At 40.8% G+C, this 20,753-nt stretch overlaps 2 protein-coding genes and 1 pseudogene across 2 annotated transcripts; 2 read left to right on the top strand and 1 right to left on the bottom strand.

The window, feature by feature from the left end:
- The first annotated feature begins 259 nt into the window (after positions 1-259).
- On the top strand, positions 260-1,207 carry LOC129628587 (olfactory receptor 5B3-like). Its single transcript, XM_055548041.1, has one exon. It carries the CDS (start codon positions 263-265, stop codon positions 1,205-1,207), a length of 945 nt encoding a protein of 314 aa, XP_055404016.1. The 5' UTR covers positions 260-262.
- Positions 1,208-3,270: 2,063 nt separating this feature from the next.
- Positions 3,271-6,466, bottom strand: LOC129627954 (olfactory receptor 5B2-like; annotated as a pseudogene).
- An 11,518-nt stretch (positions 6,467-17,984) lies between these two features.
- On the top strand, positions 17,985-18,935 carry LOC129627953 (olfactory receptor 5B2-like). The gene has a single exon (XM_055547383.1). It carries the CDS (start codon positions 17,988-17,990, stop codon positions 18,933-18,935), a length of 948 nt encoding a protein of 315 aa, XP_055403358.1. The 5' UTR covers positions 17,985-17,987.
- The last annotated feature ends 1,818 nt before the right edge of the window (positions 18,936-20,753 follow it).

The following is a 20,753-nucleotide window of genomic DNA, read 5'->3' as shown; positions in this document are numbered from 1 at the left end:
AAATAATTAAAAACTGGAGAGATGATTCATTACGATCCCTCATTCAATCGTTTAGAATTCTAGATGAATAATACACTAAATTTCACTCTTAAGTCCATGCTTTAGATGTGGAGAATCTTGAAGCACGTATCATTTCTGTAACAAAAAAATGTTCATGAGATATAAACATTTCAGTTTCGCTGTTACTGCAATCTTAGCTAAATTTGACGCTCTGTTCCTTTGTTTCTCTTTGCTCTGGACATCTGATTCTTAAGTAACCCGGATGGAGAACACGACCGAAGTGACACAGTTCATTCTCCTAGGACTAACCAGCACTAGAAATCTGCAAGTTCCCCTCTTTATAATATTCGTTCTCATTTACTTGGTCAATGTGGTTGGAAACGTGGGCATCATCCTGCTGGTGCTCCTGGACTCGCATCTCCACACGCCCATGTACTTTTTCCTCAGTAACCTGTCTCTGGTGGACTTTGGTTACTCCACAGCTGTCATTCCCACAGTCCTGGCTGGATTCCTGAAAGGCCACAGGGTCGTCTCCTATAATGTGTGTGCTGCTCAGATGTTCTTCTTTGCAGCCTTTGCCACTATGGAAAATTTCCTCTTGGCAGCAATGGCCTATGACCGCTATGCAGCAGTGTGCACGCCCCTCCATTACAAGGCAACTATGACGACAAGCGTGTGTGCTGGTCTGTCCACAGGCCCCTGTGCCTGTGGCTTCCTGAATGCCTCCATCCATGTTGGAATCACCTTCAGTCTCTCTTTCTGTGGATCCAATGTGGTCCACCACTTTTTCTGTGATGTTCCAGCAGTCATGGTTCTCTCTTGCTCAGATAGGTATGTTGGTGAGATGGTTCTTGTTTATGTAGCCAGTTTCAACATCTTCTTTGCTCTCCTGGTTATCTTAATATCCTACATATTCATATTTATCACCATTCTGAAGATGCACTCCTCTGTAAGATACCAGAAGGCTTTATCCACCTGTGCCTCCCACCTCACAGCAGTCTCCATCTTCTATAGTACGGTTATCACGATGTACTTACAGCCCAGCTCCAGTCATTCCATGGACACTGACAAAATTGCATCTGTGTTCTATACCATGATCATCCCCATGCTGAACCCTTTGGTCTATAGTTTGAGGAACAAGGAGGTCAAGAGTGCTTTCAAGAAGATGATTGCAAAGGCAAGATTGTCTCTAAGATTGTCATTTTAACATTTTAGAATACATAATGATCCAGTTTTACTCTGCTCACATTTTTCCCATTCACTGAGTCACATGCAGAAATTAAGTGCTGAATAACACCCTTATTTTTTTCTAAAGTATATTGTCTAGAATAAGGAAACGTGTTCAGAAATCTAACAACTAAATGAGGATGGCCAAAGAGAAGCATAAAATATTGTGGTTCTGCTTGTCAAAAAGCTTGTTAAGGACATTAACATGTTCAACATGCATTTTACCTGCCGCAGGCCCTAGGGCACACAGGCAAAGCAGGAAGACAAGCCAGCCGTGGACAGAAGGGCGCGCCTGTGGCCTTAGACACACACTCGTAGGAGAAGAAAAGTAGTGAGAGATAGATGGAGAGGGTTTGTTTTTATTAAAAATAATGAGAATAGTGAGTTAGTGGATTAAAATATAAATTTATATCTAATATGACTTTCTTTAGCTGAATATCTGTTCTAAAAGTCTTTGTCTGAGAAAAAAATAATAAACTTTTGATGAAACTATGCACTTATTTTGTTGGCATAGTTTACTGACAGATGTATAAATATACCATCTTAAGTGAATTAATAGTTGTCTTGATTGAGTCATTTTATTAAGCTGAATTTTCACATCACAGTTTTCAAAAGGATACAATAGCCATAGTACAAGGAAAATGGAGGAAAAATAATATAATAATTTTTAAATTTTTCATCCATGACTATCAACATTCACCTTTTTTAAAAAATGCACTGAGATAGCAATAACATTGTATATTTTTCTGTTTGCAGTTGCTTTAAAATAAGCTAATGCTGCTTATTAATTCCCTTTAAATGGTTTATAGTCTTATATAAGTTTCATATCATTGTTGTTACTGTTTAGTCACTAGGTCATGTCCAACTCTTGCAACCCCGTGGACTATATGGCCCACCAGGCTCCTCTGTCCATGGGATTTCCCAGGCAAGAATACTAGAGTTGGTTGCCATTTCCTTCTCCAGGGGCTCTTCCTGACCCAGGGATTGCACCCATATCTCCTGCATTGGCAGATGGATTCTTTACCACTGGAACCACCAGGGAAATCCAAGTCTCGTGTGTACAATGTTATATTTCCACTTCTGTATGCAGCACAGTACATTCATCACTGACAGCTTAGTTTCTACTCATCACCATACAGTTTACTTCCTTTAACCATTTCACCCTCCCCTAGCCCTCTTCATCTAGAATTGTGTATTTGCTTTTATTTGGTTTATTTTATTCAGCCATAAAGAGAATTAAAATTTGCCATTTACTGTAACATGGATGGACCTAGAGGGTATTATGCTAAGTAAAATAAGTCATAGAAAGAAAGACAAATACTGCATATTTTCAATTACAAGTGGGATAAAACAATAAAACAAATAAATGAATGTAACAAAATTGAAACAGACTCACAAATGCAGAGACCAAACTATTGGTTACTAGTGTGGAGAGGCCAAGGAAAAGGGGCAAGAGAGAGGAAGGAGATTAAGAAGTATGAACTAGGATATAATATAGAGCACATGGAATAGAGCCAATATTTTATAACTTTAAATTGAGTATAATCTGGAAATCTATTGAATCACTGTTGTAGACCCAAAACTAATATAATATTGCAAATCAACTGTACTTCAATGCAAAATAATAAAATGAATAAAATAAAGAGTATTAATAGCCAAGCCATGCCTTAGACCCAAAACAACCCTTGAATCTACATTGCGTGGTTCCTAAGACTATGATCTGCATTGTTGTTCAGCCTCTGGGTCATGTTCAACTGCAACACACCAGGCTTCCTTGTCCTTCACCATCTCCTGGAGCTTGCTCAAACTCACGTCCATTGAGTCGGTGATGCCATCCAACCATCTCATCCTCTGTCGTCCCCTTCTCCCCCTGCCCATAATCTTTCCCAGCATCAGGGTCTTTTCAAATGAGTCAGCTCTCCTCATCAGGTGGCCAATGTATTGGAGCTTCAGCATCAGTCCTTCCAATGAATATTCAGGGTGGATTGGCTTTAAGTATATTTAGATCAAATTTAATTTAACAAAATTTTCAACTTCACCTCATCAAGGGTTCACATTGAAGTAAAGGATACGTGCATAGAGCATGTGTAGAACTGGATCAGCGGGGGCCTGTCCATCAACAGAGGTGACTCTGAGAGGAAGGCGTAGCATTGTGCATGGAGGACAGGCTCTGGGGTGAGGTACACACCAGGCTTCCATTATCTCCCTTAAGGCATTGTGAAAGTGAAAGTGAATTCACTCAGTTGTGCCCAACTCTTGGTGACCCCATGGACTGTAGCCTACCAGGCTCCTCCGTCCATGGGATTCTCCAGGCAAGAATAGTGGACTGGGTTGCCATGCCCTCTCCAGAGAATCTTCCTGATCCAGGGATGGAACCCATGTCTCTTATATCTCCTGCATTGGCAGTCAGGTTCTTTAGAACTAGAGCCACCTGGAAAGCTTTCATTTGGATTAGGCATATGTCCAAATCCACTAGAGAAAGAAATGGCAGCCCACTCCAGTATTCTTGCCTGGGGAATCCTATGGACGGAGGAGAACTGACAGGTTATAGTCCATGGGGTAGCAAGGAGTCAGACATGACTGAGCGAATAAACAGCAAACAGCATGTCCAAACCCATAGCGTGTAGAACACACAGAGAGAGCCAAGCTATAGAGTTTGGATAATTATTGTATCTTTTTAAAAATTATGATGGCAACATGTTGATTTAACAAAAATGACTCAGTCAAGACAGAAACACTGATTCATTTAAAATATGATATTTATGTATCTCTCAACAAAATCCTCCAAAAGAGTAGACACTTTCATTTAAAAGACTATAATTTTTCCTTCTATTCAGAATATTAAAAGTTATTTCACAAAAGGAATAATTGCTATTAGACACAATTTTATACTGAATATCTCAACTAACAATTTAAATTATTTTTATCAAAAACTAGCCATGCTCCATTTACCTCTGACAAATTTCCCATTCCAGTGTGTACGTGCCCATAATAATGACAAATCAAATACATCAGTACATAATTAATACATTACTACACAATGAATCAAATATCAGAAGTACGTTTTGACAAACAGGTCCCAAATTTTCTAATGCTTTTCCTTAGCTATCATCATTCAGATATTGAATTTCTGAATATGTTTTCTTTTTACCAAAATCAGACTTTTGAAAAGATAAGGATGCCATCTCAGGAATTTAAATGCAGTGTGGGGATTAAAAAAATAACTCATTGCATGGGGAAAATCTGAGAGGAATTAATAAAGGTTCCTGTACTTACACCCCACTCCAGTACTCTTGCCTGGAAAATCCCATGGATGGAGCAGCCCATGGGGTCGCTAAGAGTCGGACACGACTGAGCGACTTCACTTTCACTTTTCACTTTTCACTTTCATGCATTGGAGGAGGAAATGGCAACCCACTCCAGTGTTCTTGCCTAGAGAACCCCAGGGACAGCGGGGCCTGGGGGGCTGCCGTGTATGGGGTCGCACAGAGTCGGACACGACTGAAGCGACTTAGCAGCAGCAGCAGCAGTACTTACTGGGCTTCCCAGGTGGCGCTAGTGATAAAGAATCCACCTGTCAATGCAAGAAATAAAGATGTGAGTTCAATCTCTGGGTCAGGAAGATCGCGTCTTAGGAAATGGCAACCCACTCCAGTATTATTGCCTGGAAAACTCTGTGGGCAGAGGATCCTGGTGGGCTGCAGTCCGTGGACATGACTGAGCCACTGAGCACACACACTGGGCATGCTGCAATGTCAGAATCTGTAGAAAATGTTGCCTTCTCAATGACTTTCTTGAATGCACCCTTGACCTCCATGTTCCCCAGACTATACCCCACAGAGGTCAGCATGGGGATGAGCACAGAGTAGAACACAGATGCCACTTTGTCTGGGTCTATGGAGTGCCTGGAGCTGGGCTGTAAGTCCATGAAAATGATGGTCCCGTAGAAGATGGAGACAGCAGTGAGGTGGGAAGCTCAGGTGGACAAAGCCTTTTGATGCCCCTGAGCTGAGTGCATCTTCAAGATATTTACAAATGTTAATTGATGCTTTTGAACTGTGGTGTTGGAGAAGACTCTTGAGAGTCCCTTGGACTGCAAGGAGATCCAACCAGTCCATTCTGAAGGAGATCAGCCCTGGGATTTCTTTGGAAGGAATGATGCTAAAGCTGAAACTCCAGTACTTTGGCCACCTCATTGGAAAAGACTCTGATTCTGGGAGGGATTGGGGGCAGGAGAAGAAGGGGATGACAGAGGATGAGATGGCTGGATGGCATCACTGACTCGATGGACGTGAGTCTGGGTGAACTCCTGGAGTTGGTGATGGACAGGGAGGCCTGGCGTGCTGTGATTCATGGGGTCACAAAGAGTCGGACACGACTGAGTGACTGAACTGAACTGAACTGAACTGAAGAGATAGGGAAATCAATATAATCAGAAGAGCAAAAGAGACATTAAAGCTCATGATGAAAACAAGAACCACTTCACTAATGTGCTTATCAGACCTAGAGAGAGCCAGGACAGCTGGAACATCACAAAGTGATGGGCTATGTTGGACTTGCATAAGGAAGGACCAAATATGTCCCCAACATGGAAAGAAGCATTCAGAAAACTACAGACATAGGATCCCATGGTCAGATGTGCGCACACATGTGTTGTCGTGGTGGTGGTGCTATGCAAGGGCTTGCGTACTGCTGTGTGGCAGTCATAAACCACTGAGGTCAAAAGGCAAGGTTCCACACTTGCAAAGGCTACAAAAAAGAAGATTTGAGCAGCACGGGCATTGTAGGAGATGATCTTGTCTCCAGTGAGTAATCCAGCCATTACTACAGGAGTGACAGCTGAGGACCAGAGTTCACCAGAGACAGGTTACTGAAGAAACAGTGCGTAAGATTGTGCAGACAAGAGTCCAAGAGAAGCAATGTGATCATTCCCAGGTTTCCAACCTCATGGATGAGGTAAATGATGGCAAACATGATAAACAGGAGGACCTACAGTTCTGGGCACTCTTAGTCAAAGGAGGATGACCTGTGTCACCTCTCTCTTGGTTTCCACCAGTGCTCTTTGGGAATTATGAGCGGCACTGGCAGTAGTGAGGAATAAAGGGGGAGAGTGACAAACAAAAAGACATTGCAATGAAATTTAAATGCATTAGCATTAGCAATTTCTACTTCAAAATTATCCTGGTCTAATATTAAGAACTTCACATGTAACTGTGTATGTGAGTATGTATGTGCTTCTGTGTGTGTTTATGTGTACAATGTGTAGTACCATTATTTTTATTTTGCTATTAAAGGAGTTAGAGACTTGAGAGATTATATGATATTCTACAATTCTATTGCTAGTCTAAAAAATTCAAGACTGAAGCCTAATTTTCATCTAATCAAAATCCAGGGGCTTTTAGTCACCTCACTGTCAACACATATAAAGGTACCAATAAATATAAGGGTGGTAAAAGGTGAAATTCCTGCTAGATCTTGCTAATTTATTTATTTCCTTTTGTTCTCTGTGTACTTTAAAGAATAGTCCCTTCACACTTATCCTTTTTTTAACTTTAATGAGAGACCAACTGTTAATGAACAAGAAAAAAATATCGCTACCTGCTCAATCAGAGCACCATCTGTCTTATTTTTTATTCTTCTTCTTTAGGGAAGCAACAGGAGGGTTCATAAGTACCATTAAATTTCTCACCAATGGAAATTTGGATATTAAGACTCCAATCTCAGATCACTATTTTGGAAAAAAGTTTCAAAACATCATTTCTATGCTCAAAAAACTCATAATATGTATAGGCTTCCCATTGTTTTTGCATGAATTACACTTTTCACTAATAGTGTTTATGGAATAATTATCTCATTCCTTGAAGAGAAAGGACAGTCAATCCTGAATAGTGAGTGTGAAATCAGAAGTTCAGCCATGAAACAATGCCTAAGTAGTGATAAAGAAGCTGAACTTTAGGTAGTGGTCAAAAGACTCCAAGGACCTTAAGACAGTGAAAGATCAGGATGAAACACTAACAAGGACCCAGGAACCAGGACTAACAGGGACCCAAGAACCCAGGTTCAAGTCCCAAATCCACCATTAATTCTTGCTGTGCTCTTGGAGGCATCACCTTCTCCTAGTTTGTAAAATAAACATGTGAAATTACTCCTCCCGTGTAGCTTACAGAATTGTGTCTGTAAATAGCAAATAAGGGAAGGTCTACTGAAAAACTCAGTAGAGAGGGTTACCATTTTAAAGATATTCAACATAACTTTTATCTTGAGGTGATTTCCTTGGCAATAATGTAGGCTCACAGCAATTCCTCAGGCAGGAGGGAGACCTGTGTGCAAGGACAATGACTAACATGCGGGTGAGTGTTCAATGACCAAGGAGCTTGGCATGCAGTCAAGTCCCTCTAAACTGATGTTGCTTGGAGTGTTGTTGGTATTTCAGAGGCTGGTGTAAGGGAACCAGGAGTGAGTTACAGAGACATGGAGCTCTCCGGGGGTGCCCCCATGGGGCCATCTGCAGCTCCTCACCCCACCTTCCCAGGGAAGAAGCAACTGAACACCCTGTGGGGACCTTATTGCATATGAGTGTGCACGCATATTTTGGTATTACTTGTCGTTCTTTTTTTTTTTCTTTAAACGCATAATTGCAAAACTGCAAAATCCACAAATTTGTGTGTATTATTCCAATAATTTAAATACGTATAGCTATCTAACCATTTATAGAACACTTCTAGCATGTAAATGAAACCCACGGTTCTTTGTGGTCCACTCCTTCTCCTAGCCACTGCCCCTGGAAACTACTTAATTGTTTTCTGTATATACTTTTTTAGCAGTACTCCATTTTTTGGACATTACAGATTGTTTGTTACTCAGATGAGGAGCGTTATATTGGTTTAGTGTTTGGTGATTATGAATAAAGCTGATCTAAACATATACCCTAAAGAGTTTTTCTGCAAATATAGGTTTTTATTTCATTTAAGTAAATATCTGTGAGAAAGATAGCTCTGCCATACAGTAAATATACGCCTAATTGAAAAAGAACGTCAAACGGTTTTCTGAATTTGTTCAACTAGATGGGTCCCACCTGCAATGCATTCCACTTGTGTCATATCTTTCCCAGGGCTCGGTGTTTTATTGTGTTTTAAAATTTAATTCTTGTCTCATATCTTTTCTTGCTCTTTCACAAAGATGTCTCAAAGAAATCTCATAAAATCCTCTTTAAAGTCCACATTTGCCTTACCACCACAGCTCTGTCCTAGGAACTTTCTTTCAACAAAGGAATTAGATCCATGATTTCGACTGACCTTTTTCCTCTGATCTCACAACCCACTCCAGTACTCTTGCCTGGAGAATCCCACCGAGGGAGGAGCCTGGTAGGCTACAGTCCATGGGATCACAAAGAGTCGGACACAACTGAGCAACTTCACTCACTCACACTTCACCACAAGACATCACACATTTTTTAGTGCAGCAAGTCTAGTGGTCACGCCTTTGTTCTGTGCACGGAGATGGTGTCACCCTAAATGTAATTAGTTATTTATCTCCTCCAAACTCTAGTTTCTCATCTGTAAAGAGGGAGATAATAGCACGTAATCATCAAAGGATTGTTAGGAGGATCATGAGACGACATCTATACCAAGGGTAGTACAATTTCCAGGAATATCAGGTGTCCCTTAAGGTTAAATATTACTCTTTTCTTATTCTCAAAATTTGGTATAGGAAGTTTCACAAATATACTGGTGCTCAAACATTCGATTAGCTTTGCCTCATGTGTGACTGCTCCATTGCAACTCAGCAGAGATATTTACTAATTGTAGACGATGGACTTTGGAAAAACGCGTCATGTCAGGGTGGGTGAAAGCATATACCTAACACACTAGTTGTCTCTTCTCCTGACACACTGAGGAGGCTCAATTTTCTAGCTCAGTTTGCTTCTGTGGATGATGACACCTTCATTAACTGACATCTTTTAGTGACCACATTCAGAAGCGCTCTTTTTCACAAAGCAAACTGTGATGGACATAGTAGCATACTGAGAAGCAAATCTGGGAGAGGCTGAATAATGTCTCCAAAGAAATGAGCCCCTGATATCTTGGACCTTTATATGGCTACTGTTATGGACTGAATCATGTTCGTCCTCCCCAGATTTAACATAGGGAAGATATAGCCCTTAATGTGACTGTTTCAGAGACAGGGATGACAAAGTGGTAATGAAATTATGTAAGGTCATAACAGTTGGGCCTTAATCCAATAGAACTTCTGCCTTATAAGTAGAGGAAAAAGTATCAGAGCTCTCTTTCTCTACCATGTGAGGGCACAGTGAAAAGACTGGCATCTGCAAGCCACAAAGTGATTTCTCACCAGGAATTGAATTGCCCAGCACTTTGATCTTGCAATTCCCAGCCTCCAGTAATATAAGAAAAGTAGTGTCTGTTGTTAAGTCACCCAGTCTGTGGCATCCAGTTATGGAAGTCCACGCTGACTAATACAGTTATCTTCTGTGACAAACACTTTGCAGTTGTGATTAAGTTAACAGTATTGACATGGGAAATTAACCCAGATTATTCAGTGGGTCCTAAATGCAATAGCCAGAGATAAGGCAGGAAAAATGGCAAATTAAGGAATTCCACAGAAACACCAAAAGAGCAAACAGAAATCTTCAGAATCAATTTTTTGTCATAACTCTGAAAAGTGTTCAAAGGTTTATAGCAATTAACAAACACTGTGGTTTTTCCAGTGGTCATGTATGGACATGAGAGTTGGACTATGAAGAAAGCTGAGCACCAAAGAATTGATGCTTTTGAACTGTGGTGTTGGAAAAGACTCTTTAGAGTCCCTTGGACTGCAAGGAGGTCCAACCAGTCCATTCTAAAGGAGATCAGTCCTGGGTGTTCATTGGAAGGACTGATGTTGAAGCTGAAACTCCAATACTTTGGCCACCTCATGCAAAGAGTTGACTCATTGGAAAAGACCCTGATGCTGCAGGGGTTGGGGGCAGGAGGAGAAGGGGACGACAGAGGATGAGATGGCTGGATGGCATCACCGACTCAATGGACATGAGTTTGAGTGAACTCCGGGAGTTGGTGATGGACAGGGAGGCCTGGTGTGCTGCAATTCATGAGGTCGAAAAGAATCGGACATGACTGAGCTACTGAACTGCACTGAACTGAAATCATAAAAATCATGACTTAATCATGGAGTTTCAGTCAGTTCACTCAGTCAGTCGTTTCCAACTCTTTGTGACCCAGTGGACTGCAGCACGCCAGGCTTCCCTGTCCATCACCAACTCCCAGAGCTTGCTCAAACGCATGTCTATATAGTTGGTGATGCCCTCCAAGCATCCCATCCTCTGTCATCCCCTTCTCCTCCCACCTTCAATCTTGCCCAGCATCAGGGTCTTTTCCAAAGAGTCAGCTCTTCACATCAGGTGGCCAAAGTAATGGAGTTTTAGCTTCAGCATCAGTCCTTCCAAAGAGCACCCAGGACTGATCTCCTTTAGAATGGACTGGTTGGATCTCCTTGCAGTCCAAGGGACTCTCAAGAGTCTTTTCCAACACCACAGTTCAAAAGCATCAATTCTTTGGTGCTCAGCTTTCTTTATAGTCTAACTCTCACATCCATACATGACTACTGGAGAAAACCATAGCCTTGACTACACGGACCTTTGTTGGCAAAGTAATGTCTCTGCTTTTTAATATGCTGTCTAAATAAGGGCATTTAGTCCCCACCTTATTAACTCCCCACCTTCATGATCAAATCTAACTCTAAATGCCTCTCAATGCTGTACCTCCAGATGCCATGGCACTGTGTGTTAGGACTTCTACATATGAACTGGGAGGAGGAGACACAAGAAATTCAATCTGCTGCAGAGGGAAACATAACAGAGAAATAATAGTAATTGTCCTAAATCAGTTTTCTTATTTTAAAAAATTTGAAGTGATTATTCAGCAGCCTGATAGCTTAAAAAAAAATAGGACAAAATAAATATCAATCTAGATTTCTATAGCCAGATAGACTACTATTTGAATGTGATGGCAAAATCAAACATTATCAAAGATACAAAAATCAAAAGTTAGTATACAATCCACAGGTGCAGAAGTTCAGTGAAAGTGCTTCAGCAACAGGTAAGAGAGTAATTCATCAGATTGGGGAATTTGGAAGAGGAGTAGAGCATAATTTGTTCTTTCTTTTTCTTCACTCTTATCTGCAGCAAAGGTGTCTTTTGATTTTCTATCCTGCTTTATTTATGTAGAAAAAGTAATGGGATAGAAACTGCCCATCAAAGGAGAGACCACTAGTCCTAGGATAAATATTAGGTTAGATTTTCTGCCGGGAGCCGGCATATTGCATATTGAGTGAGGATCTGGAATAGCTCAACTGGAATTCTATCACTGCCGGAAGCCAGCGTGAGGCACTCCGCCCATGACAAAGGTCATGAGGAAGGAGGCTCGGCATACGCAAAGGCGGGATCGAGCCTCAGGAGTCCCCCTGGAAATTCTCGAGCATCTACCCCCAAAACCAGAGTCTGCCTACTTTCTGCTTTGTGCTTTCACCTACACCTCTGACTTTACGGGGGGCTGTCTCCCACTACCTCTCTCTGAAAAGAGAGTTAGCTTACAGCTCCAGTTAATAATTCCTGGATGTGACAGTGTTTCAACCTACAAACTCCTTTGGAAATCCTCTAGCCTGCCTGAATGGGTTTTTCCGGCCACATGTGATTGTTCAGAGCCTCCCAACTGTGAGAGGCAGGAGATGTTCTAAACTGCCTAAACACAGATTCCTTTGAGTAGTTAAAAGATTGATTAGAAATTGTATTGGTGAAGGGTTTTTCACTTGTTGGGCCAATGTTTGCTGCTAAGTCTCCATACTCCTTACCTACTGTGTCCTTGGCAGTGTATTGATTGATATAATGGGTGTATAGAAATGTAAAATGCAGCTTTGTCCAATGCTTTTTGGAAGGCTGGTGCCTGACTTTGGAATAATCACCTTTAGAGAAAGTTAAGTTTCTTAAAATGTTAACAGGCCTCCTGACCAGAAGATGTCTATCACCTGAACTTTTGCATATGATAAGTTTACAGGAAAAAAGCCTGGCTTGCTGCATGACTCTACCCCTTCCCCCATTATCCTCTATGCATAACTTAAGGTATAAAAACTACTTTGGAAAATAAAGTGCGGGCCTTGTTCACTGAAACTTGGTCTCCCCATGTCACTCTCTCTTCCAAATTCTAGCTGAGTCTCCATCTGGAGCGCGGAACCCACCATGCTTGCTAATTATGCCTGGGCTTCTAAGATCCGACCGGGGAGGCCTCAGTGTCTCCTCTCCTTCGGGAGAACGGAAGGATGCCTGCGGCCTACGTAAGTGGTGCAAACTTCTTGTCTTGAAGTTTTATTGGTCTCCCGCGTAAACCAAGCTACTCAGCCTCTTTTCTCCACTGAATTTTCCTACTGAGCTATCCTTATTCTATTACTCTTTGTATCCTTAATTAAAGTGTAATTAAGCAGTTGTTCCCTGACCCTCGCCTATGCCGTCTCTCCTTCGAATACCCTGGATCAGCCGGGGCTGGTCCCCGGCAATTTTCCATAAGCAGACCCAGAGTCAAGGATTGTATTTCAGGAAATTCCCTGAGGGTCCAGTGGTTAGAATTCTGCACTTTCACTGCTGAGGTACTGGATTCAATCCCTGGTTGGGAAACTAAGATACCACAAACTGAGTGATGTGGCTAAAAAAAAGGAGAGGGGGGATTTCATTTCAAATAGTTGTATTTTAGAGTTAACAGAAGAAAGCACTGAGTGAGTAGCAAGCAAGTGAATCAGGACCAGAAACTTGGCCAATACAGGCGTCATGAGTGAGCATGTTACCTGTGTGGACAACTAGGGCTCAGTTACACCAGGGGTCACTTGAAGACAGTATAGACCTGCCTCAGAGTTTTACTACCTGAAAGATGAAGAATCTGAGGGATTTATCACTCTGCTTCTATCTGCCAACTATTGATGCCTGCCACCAGAGAAATTATATGGCTCATACATAGACTGAACATATTCTAGCAGCAAAAATAAGCCCTCATTGTAAGAGCTGGTACTCTACACAGACAAAATGATTGCCATGGGTTTGTAGATAGGGTACCACTAGCGTATACAAGAGGGTAATTCCAGATCAAAAGAAGCCCATCTTCCTAGAGACCTAAACCAAAATTTTAAATGATCAGTATTAAAGTTGATTTAATTCCCATCTTTCTTATCCCTGTGCCATATCTGTGTGTTCACTGCAAACCCATAAAAGAAATCAAGATATTGTTTGTCAGCCTCCTAACACTTGCAGTAGCCTGATCTTTGGCTAGAATATTTAAAAGAAGGAAAGGTGAAAAAGGAAAATGTTTTGTCCATAAAAACAAAATAAAATTTTAGTAGAGACTCTGATTCTAGGAAAGATTGAAGGCAGGAGGAGAAGGAGATGACAGAAGATGAGATGGTTGGGTAGTATAACTGACTTAATAGATCTGAGTTTGAGCAAGCTCCCGGAGTTGGTGATGGACAGAGAAGCCTGGTGTGCTGCAGTCCACAAAGAGTTGGACACAACTGAGCCACTGAAGTGAACTGAACTGATAGTTCAAGTCTCAACAGTCACAGTCAATTAAATGGATTAAATCTGCTGTTCATGTACATAAATTACATCTTAATAAAATATGGGGGGGGAGGGTGACATGAGTTGCTGAAAAATGCATCCGTGTGCTCCTCAACATACCAAGCTATGTCCCTGTGGGCAGTTGAATGGTTTCTTCCCCAGATAAGTGAGGAAAGAAAAATCGCTTGCTCTCATAGGACACCTGCTCCCCCAAGAGCAATGCACCTTGATAATTTTCTCCTGCTCCCACTTATTAGTCTCTAAAGTCTTATGATGACACCACATGGCATTAGCTTTTAAAGGCTAGACTGAGCAGAGGCCATTAGTTCACTATTTATTTAGGTGAACGCTAATACATTTTAGTCAACACATTGGCCTTTCCTTAAGCTATTTATAGAGAGTCTTTAAAGACAGCAGGGGAAATGCCCTTTGGTAAAAATTCTATTGATTCTTGTTTAAAGGAAGAGGTCTAAGGTCTTTTATAGACCAACTCTCATTTACTCTTTTTTTTTTTAATTTAAATTTATTTATTTTAATTGGAGGCTGCTGCTGCTAAGTCGCTTCAGTCGTGTCCGACTCTATGCGACCCCATAGATGGCACCTCACCAGGCTCCCCCGTCCCTGGGATTCTCCAGGCAAGAACATTGGAGTGGGTTGCCATTTCCTTCTCCAATGCATGAAAGTGAAAAGTGAAAGTGAAGTCGCTCAGTCATGTCTGACTCTTAGTGAGCCCATGGCCTGCACCCTATCTGGCTCCTCCATCCATGGGATTTTCCAGGCAAAAGTACTGGAGTGGGGTGCCATTGCCTTCTCCAAATTGGAGGCTAATTACTTTATAATATTGTATTGGTTTTGCCATACATCAACATGAATCCACCACAGGTGTACACGTGCTCCCCGTCCTGAACCCCCCTCCCACCTCCCTCCCCGTACCATCCCTCTGGGTCATCCCAGTGCACCAGCCCCAAGCATCCTGTATCCTGCATCGAACCTGGACTGGCGATTAGTTTCTTATATGATATTCTACATGTTTCAATGCATTCATTTGCTCTTTATAGGTGAAATATTGCAAAGTATGTGGGAGTGACAATTTTATTATTTCTTTTTTAAATACCATAAATAAAAAGGCTGAACTTGGCAGAAGATAAAGAACTCTTCCAAATAATCAGAAAAACCCACTAGATGTGAGACTTGAACTCAAGCTTTCTAGCTCCATATTAATTATCTTTTCTTCATTTCTTTATGATTCAGGAACATTGGAACTTTTGAAGCAGATCGTGAAAGACAATCTCTGCAACTAATTTTGAGGATGATTTCTGACTTCAGATTCATATTTCAAGATTGTCTTTTCCTTTTCTCAAAGAACATGGTAAGCTCCTATATTCAATATTCATTTTTAGTGAAAAATGCAATTCATGCAGAAGCAGTCACATATTTTATGAGTTTCTGAGCTCATATCTGGCTCTTTGAATACTTTTCTGAAATCATCATATGGATCTAGTATTTAAATGCAAAGATATTTCAATCAGGAGGTAGTACAGTAATATTTAGGATATGTCAAGCTGCTTTCCTTCAGAAACTGAGCAAAAACCTAAATTAAATGATGCTCTGATTGAATGGGTCATAAACGCATGTTGTTTTTCCATGCCATACCCTCCTCCAGGGGATCTTAGGAGCTTATATGTATATGGATATGAATATGTATGCACAAACTCTCCTTCTCCTGTCTAATCTCCTATCTCTCCATCCATGCATTCATCACCCAGTCATACATCCACTGTCCTCTATATTTCTGTCTATCTGCCTGCCCACTTGTCTGATTTCTGTCTAGCTGAGAGATAAACTAGCGCATAAGCATATGTCAGAGCTCTCACTAATCTCCATAAATGTGATTTGGGAATGGATTCATTCTACATATATGACTTCAGACAAGTTAATACTTCTTTTTGCACATCTGTTGATTAATAGACACAACTAGGAATTTGGCCACGCGATCTATGAAGACACCTCGGATTCAATAATCTCTAATTCTATAGATAATTTATCTATTGTATACTTTTTCATTCCCATTGTAGCAGTCTAAATAATGGCTCCCAAATATGCCCACATTCTAACACTAGAATGTGTGTTTATGTTCTCTAATGTGGTGACAAGTATTGTGTGCATGTGACTAAATTCGTGAATTTTAAGAAGCCATTACTTTACTGGATTGTCCATTTGGGCCCAATAAGAATTGACCTGTCATCATAAAACATAGCAAATGCTAAACAAAAAATTATAGCTTATATTATGATTTGAGTGATGTGTTTATATACAAATACAATCAATTCAGACACATGAAGGAATGTGTGGAAGGGCCAGGAAGAGAATGGTAACAAGCAGTAGTTACCAGAAAATGCATGCCCTCTCAAAGACTTAATGTACAAATTAATTGACTTAAAACATTTGTCTTGCTCTTGAACAATCTGCAAGGTTAAAGTCAATGCCACAGACATGAATTTTCAGCCCTCAGCATCTGCAATCCAGCTAAAAGTTGACAGTAATGACACTAAGAATGAGTCGAAGAGAGGAGTCATTCAACACAAGCTAAAGTGGGTATCAAACTAAAAACAGAACTTAAAAGAAGTCTTGCAGATCCCTGGGTTCCTGCATAGAGTAGTTGACAAAGCCAATAATATAAGACAGGAAGACAGACTGGGAAACAGTGTAAAAAAATAAAAAAGAAAGAAAGAAAGTTCCAAATGGACATAGTGTATGAAAAAAGTAGAAATCAAAAATAAAACTACAATACTTAAAAACCCATCCATGCCTTAAAGCCCTGCATGTTGTCACCAACCTTTTCTAAATCAATAGGCTCCATCATTCTATCTTAATTATAAGACTATAGATAGCACTCATCAAGATTGCACTGAACACCCACATTATATGAATTGCTTGTCATGATTATTCCATTTAACTCTCACAAGAATTCTGAAGTAGATTCCAATATCACCTTCATTTTATTGATAGATAAAAAGAGCTTCAGGAAACTTAGTTTAGGACAAAGGTCTCCCAGGTAGTCAATGGTAGGGTTTATATGGGAATACATGTGCCTGTCTCCTCAGAACACAATATCTTTCATCCAATTCCATACCTTCTCTTTAGCCCTTATTTTGCAGGTTGTATTTGTCTCTAATGCTGCATGTATCTTACTGCATCTATGCACATATTTGTGACTTACTCTAGTGTGTCATCCCAAGCATAAAACTTGGTGGAATGGATACCATAATCAAATGTAAATTGAATGAAATTAAAGCCAATTCAAATTCATTAATGTTGTTTACTTTGGAAACCATTCTGATGGCTCTAAAGCATTGCTGTCTCTTAATAGCCACATAAACTTGAATAAATTACTCAATCTCTCTGTTGCCATGTTACTTATATATAAATAGTCATAACAACTATCAATTTAATAAGAATAATGAGAGTATTGGGGAAGGCAATGGCACCCCACTCCAGTACTCTTGCCTGGAAAAATCCCATGGATGGAGAAGCCTAGTAGGCTGCAGTCCATGGAGTCGGTAAGAGTTGGACATGGCTGAACGACTTCACTTTCACTTTTCACTTTCATGCAATGAAAGTGACTTAGCAGCAATGAGAGTATTAAATAAATACACGTGAGCACTATAAAAGCATAAGCTCGTGGGCTGCTAATTCACTCAATCGTGTCTGACTCTTTGCAACCCCATCAACTGTAGCCTGCCAGGCTCCCTGTCCATGGAATTCTCCAGGCAAGAATACTGGCGTGGGTTGCCATGCCCTTCTCCAGGGATCTTCTGCCCCCAGAGATCCAAGCAGCATCTCTTACCTCTTCTGCATTGGCAGGCAGGTTCTTTACCAGTAGCTCCACCTCTTGGGAGACTCAAAAATCTGATTTAGAGATCAATGCATTCCAGGCATATAACCTTCCAAGCTCATTATCCCTTCCTGTAACTCAGATTATTCATATAGAAAATTTACATGTTGGAAAGGTGTCTATGAAGAATCTTCTCTGTGAATCCTATTGTAATAAATAATGCTTGTGCATTTCAATTTCTGTGCAACTCTTCTTTCTGCATCACTCTCTCCCTTATTTTCATTACGAGAGCATCTTGTGATTCTCAAATCCATGAAGAATAGCACAGAGGTAACCGATTTCATCCTGCTTGGACTCACAGATGACCCACAGCTGCAGATTCCTCTCTTTATAATCTTCACCTTCATTTACCTCCTCACTCTCATTGGGAACCTGGGGATGACCATGTTGATCCTGCTGGACTCTAGTCTCCACACTCCTATGTATTTTTTCCTCTGTAACCTGTCTCTGGTGGACTTTTGTTACTCCTCCACTGTCACTCCAAAAGTGATGGCTGGGCTCCTGAAAGCAGACAAAGTCATCTCCTACCATGCATGTGCTGCTCAGATGTTCTTTTTTATAGTCTTTGCCACTGTGGAAAGTTATCTCTTGGCCTCAATGGCTTATGACCGCTACGCAGCAGTGTGCAAGCCCCTACATTACACCACCTCCATGACAAAAAATAGGTGTGCTTGTCTTGTCGTAGGCTCTTATGCGTGTGGTGTTCTGAATGCTTCTGTCAACACTGGAGACACGTTCAGTCTCTCTTTCTGTGGGTCCAACGTGATCCATCACTTTTTCTGTGATGTCCCAGCAGTCATGACTCTCTCTTGCTCGGAGAAACGCATCAGTGAAATGGTTCTTGTTCTTGTCTCAAGCTTCAATGTCTTGTTTGCACTTTTTGTAATCTTTATTTCCTACCTGTTCATATTTATGACAATTCTGAAGGTGCACTCACAAGAGGGGTACCAGAAGGCTCTGTCTACCTGCACTTCTCACCTCACTACTGTTTCCATATTTTATGGAACTGTCATCGTCATGTACGTACAGCCCAGCTCCAGCCACTCCATGGACACAGACAAAATCACATCCGTGTTCTACACGATGCTCATCCCCATGCTGAACCCCGTGGCCTACAGCCTGAGGAACAGAGAAGTCAAGGGTGCATTTAACAAAGCTGCTGAGAAGGCGAAAGTTTCTCTAGATTTTCTCTTCATGTAGGTAGAGTCTACAAAAGCTATTTTACCCCTTTGAATCTGCTCCATGCAATGACTCAAATGACAATGGCCATTTGGGATGGTAGGATGTAGATTTTGTCTCATATTTTTTCTCTCTTTAGTTGAGGAATAGTTCCAACCATTTAAAATGCAGACAAAATATAATAATAGCTTTTAATGAAGTATGTGCTTTTGTTGGCATATTTTATCTAGAGCTAAATAATTATAGCAGCTTAATAAACCAATGCTTCAGTCATTACCGAGTGATTTGGAAAGAAAAAGCACATTCATGTGAAATTTACCAAAGGTAAATAGCCCTATTAGAATACAAGGAGGCACATGATTCACTCATTTTTACCTTAATCTTATGGGCACTAACTCTTCACATTTTGTTTTGAAAATCTCACTGAAAATAATAATAATGCTACCCATTTTGGGGCAATAAATGTCTTGAAATTGTTAATGCCACTCTGTCATTTATGTTCTAGTCAGCTATCTCATATCTTATCAATATTCAACTCATTCACTCTACTTCATTCACACTGATTTCTACCAAATCTGGACCACTCCAAACTTGCCCTTGTCTCAGCTTCTTTGCACTGATGCTTCCACTGCATGGAATATACTTCCACTCATTTCAGATTTCTAGTTAAATTTTACCCACCCGGGAGTTCATAGCGGCCTGCCATGAGTTACTTTATAAAATAGTCACTTCCCTCCCATGGACTTTTTTTCCTAAGCCTGCTCTCTTGTCTCCATAGTCATTATCAACATACAGCTCTTATATTTATTTACTCACCTGTTCATCTCTTTTTCTCAACTTGAATGGAAAATCTCGTTGAGCAGTAGCTTAACCTGGTTATTGCACTGGAAATAAAGCTTTGAAACTTGATTTTTAAATTATTTTATTGAACATGATGACAGCTCCAGAAATTCCAAATTATATATAAAAAAGCAAGCTGCAAAAACTTTAAGGGGAGAATTCACCAATATCCACTTGACAAAGACCCCAATTTCTTGCACCCGCTAACATTTAATAATCCCTGTTCTTTTGAAATTCTTCAAACTGCTTGCTCACTTGCAGCCAACCAATCACTGACAAATGTACCTGAAGACCTCTCCCACTTCTAAAAACCATGTCTTAATAAAACGCTTGTTTTCATACACTGACTCAGTATTTATTCATTTTATTCCACAAGTTGTGTGGCACGGCCAAAAAACCCCATGGATTTATTTCTGACAGGTCTGGAGGCCAAATGTCAAAGGTCAGTTTCATTGGGGTGAATTATGGTATGTCTGCAGAGGTTCCAGGGAAGAATGTGTCCTCCTATGCTGCATCTCCAGGTACTTGCAAGCACGCCTTGACATGTATCTGTATCTATGCCATCCCTGCCTTTGTAGTCAGATTAGGTTTCTCCCCTTCAGTTCAGTTCAGTTCAGTTGCTCAGTCGTGTCTGACTCTTCGAGCCCCCATGAATTGTAGCACACCAGGCCTCCCTGTCCATCACCATCTCCTGAGTTCACTCAGACTCACGTCCATCGAGTCAGTGATGCCATCCAGCCATCTCATCCTCTGTCATCCCCTTCTCCTCCTGCCCCCAATCCCTCCCAGCATCAGAGTCTTTTCCAATGAGTCAACTCTTCCCATGAGGTGGCCAAAGTGCTGGAATTTCAGCTTTAGCATCATTCCTTCCAAAGAACACCCAGGGCTGATCTTCAGAATGGACTGGTTGGATCTCCCCTTACTGTCTAATTTCATCTGCTTCCATCTCTTAGTTGATATGAAATGTATGTAACATTAAATTTAACTACTTTGAAGTGT

The sequence above is a fragment of the Bubalus kerabau genome, chromosome 15, assembly GCF_029407905.1.
Source record: "Bubalus kerabau isolate K-KA32 ecotype Philippines breed swamp buffalo chromosome 15, PCC_UOA_SB_1v2, whole genome shotgun sequence".
NCBI lineage: Eukaryota > Metazoa > Chordata > Mammalia > Artiodactyla > Bovidae > Bubalus > Bubalus kerabau.
The sequence above is the reverse complement of the archived record's forward strand: the minus strand, read 5'-3'. Positions and strand labels throughout refer to the sequence as shown.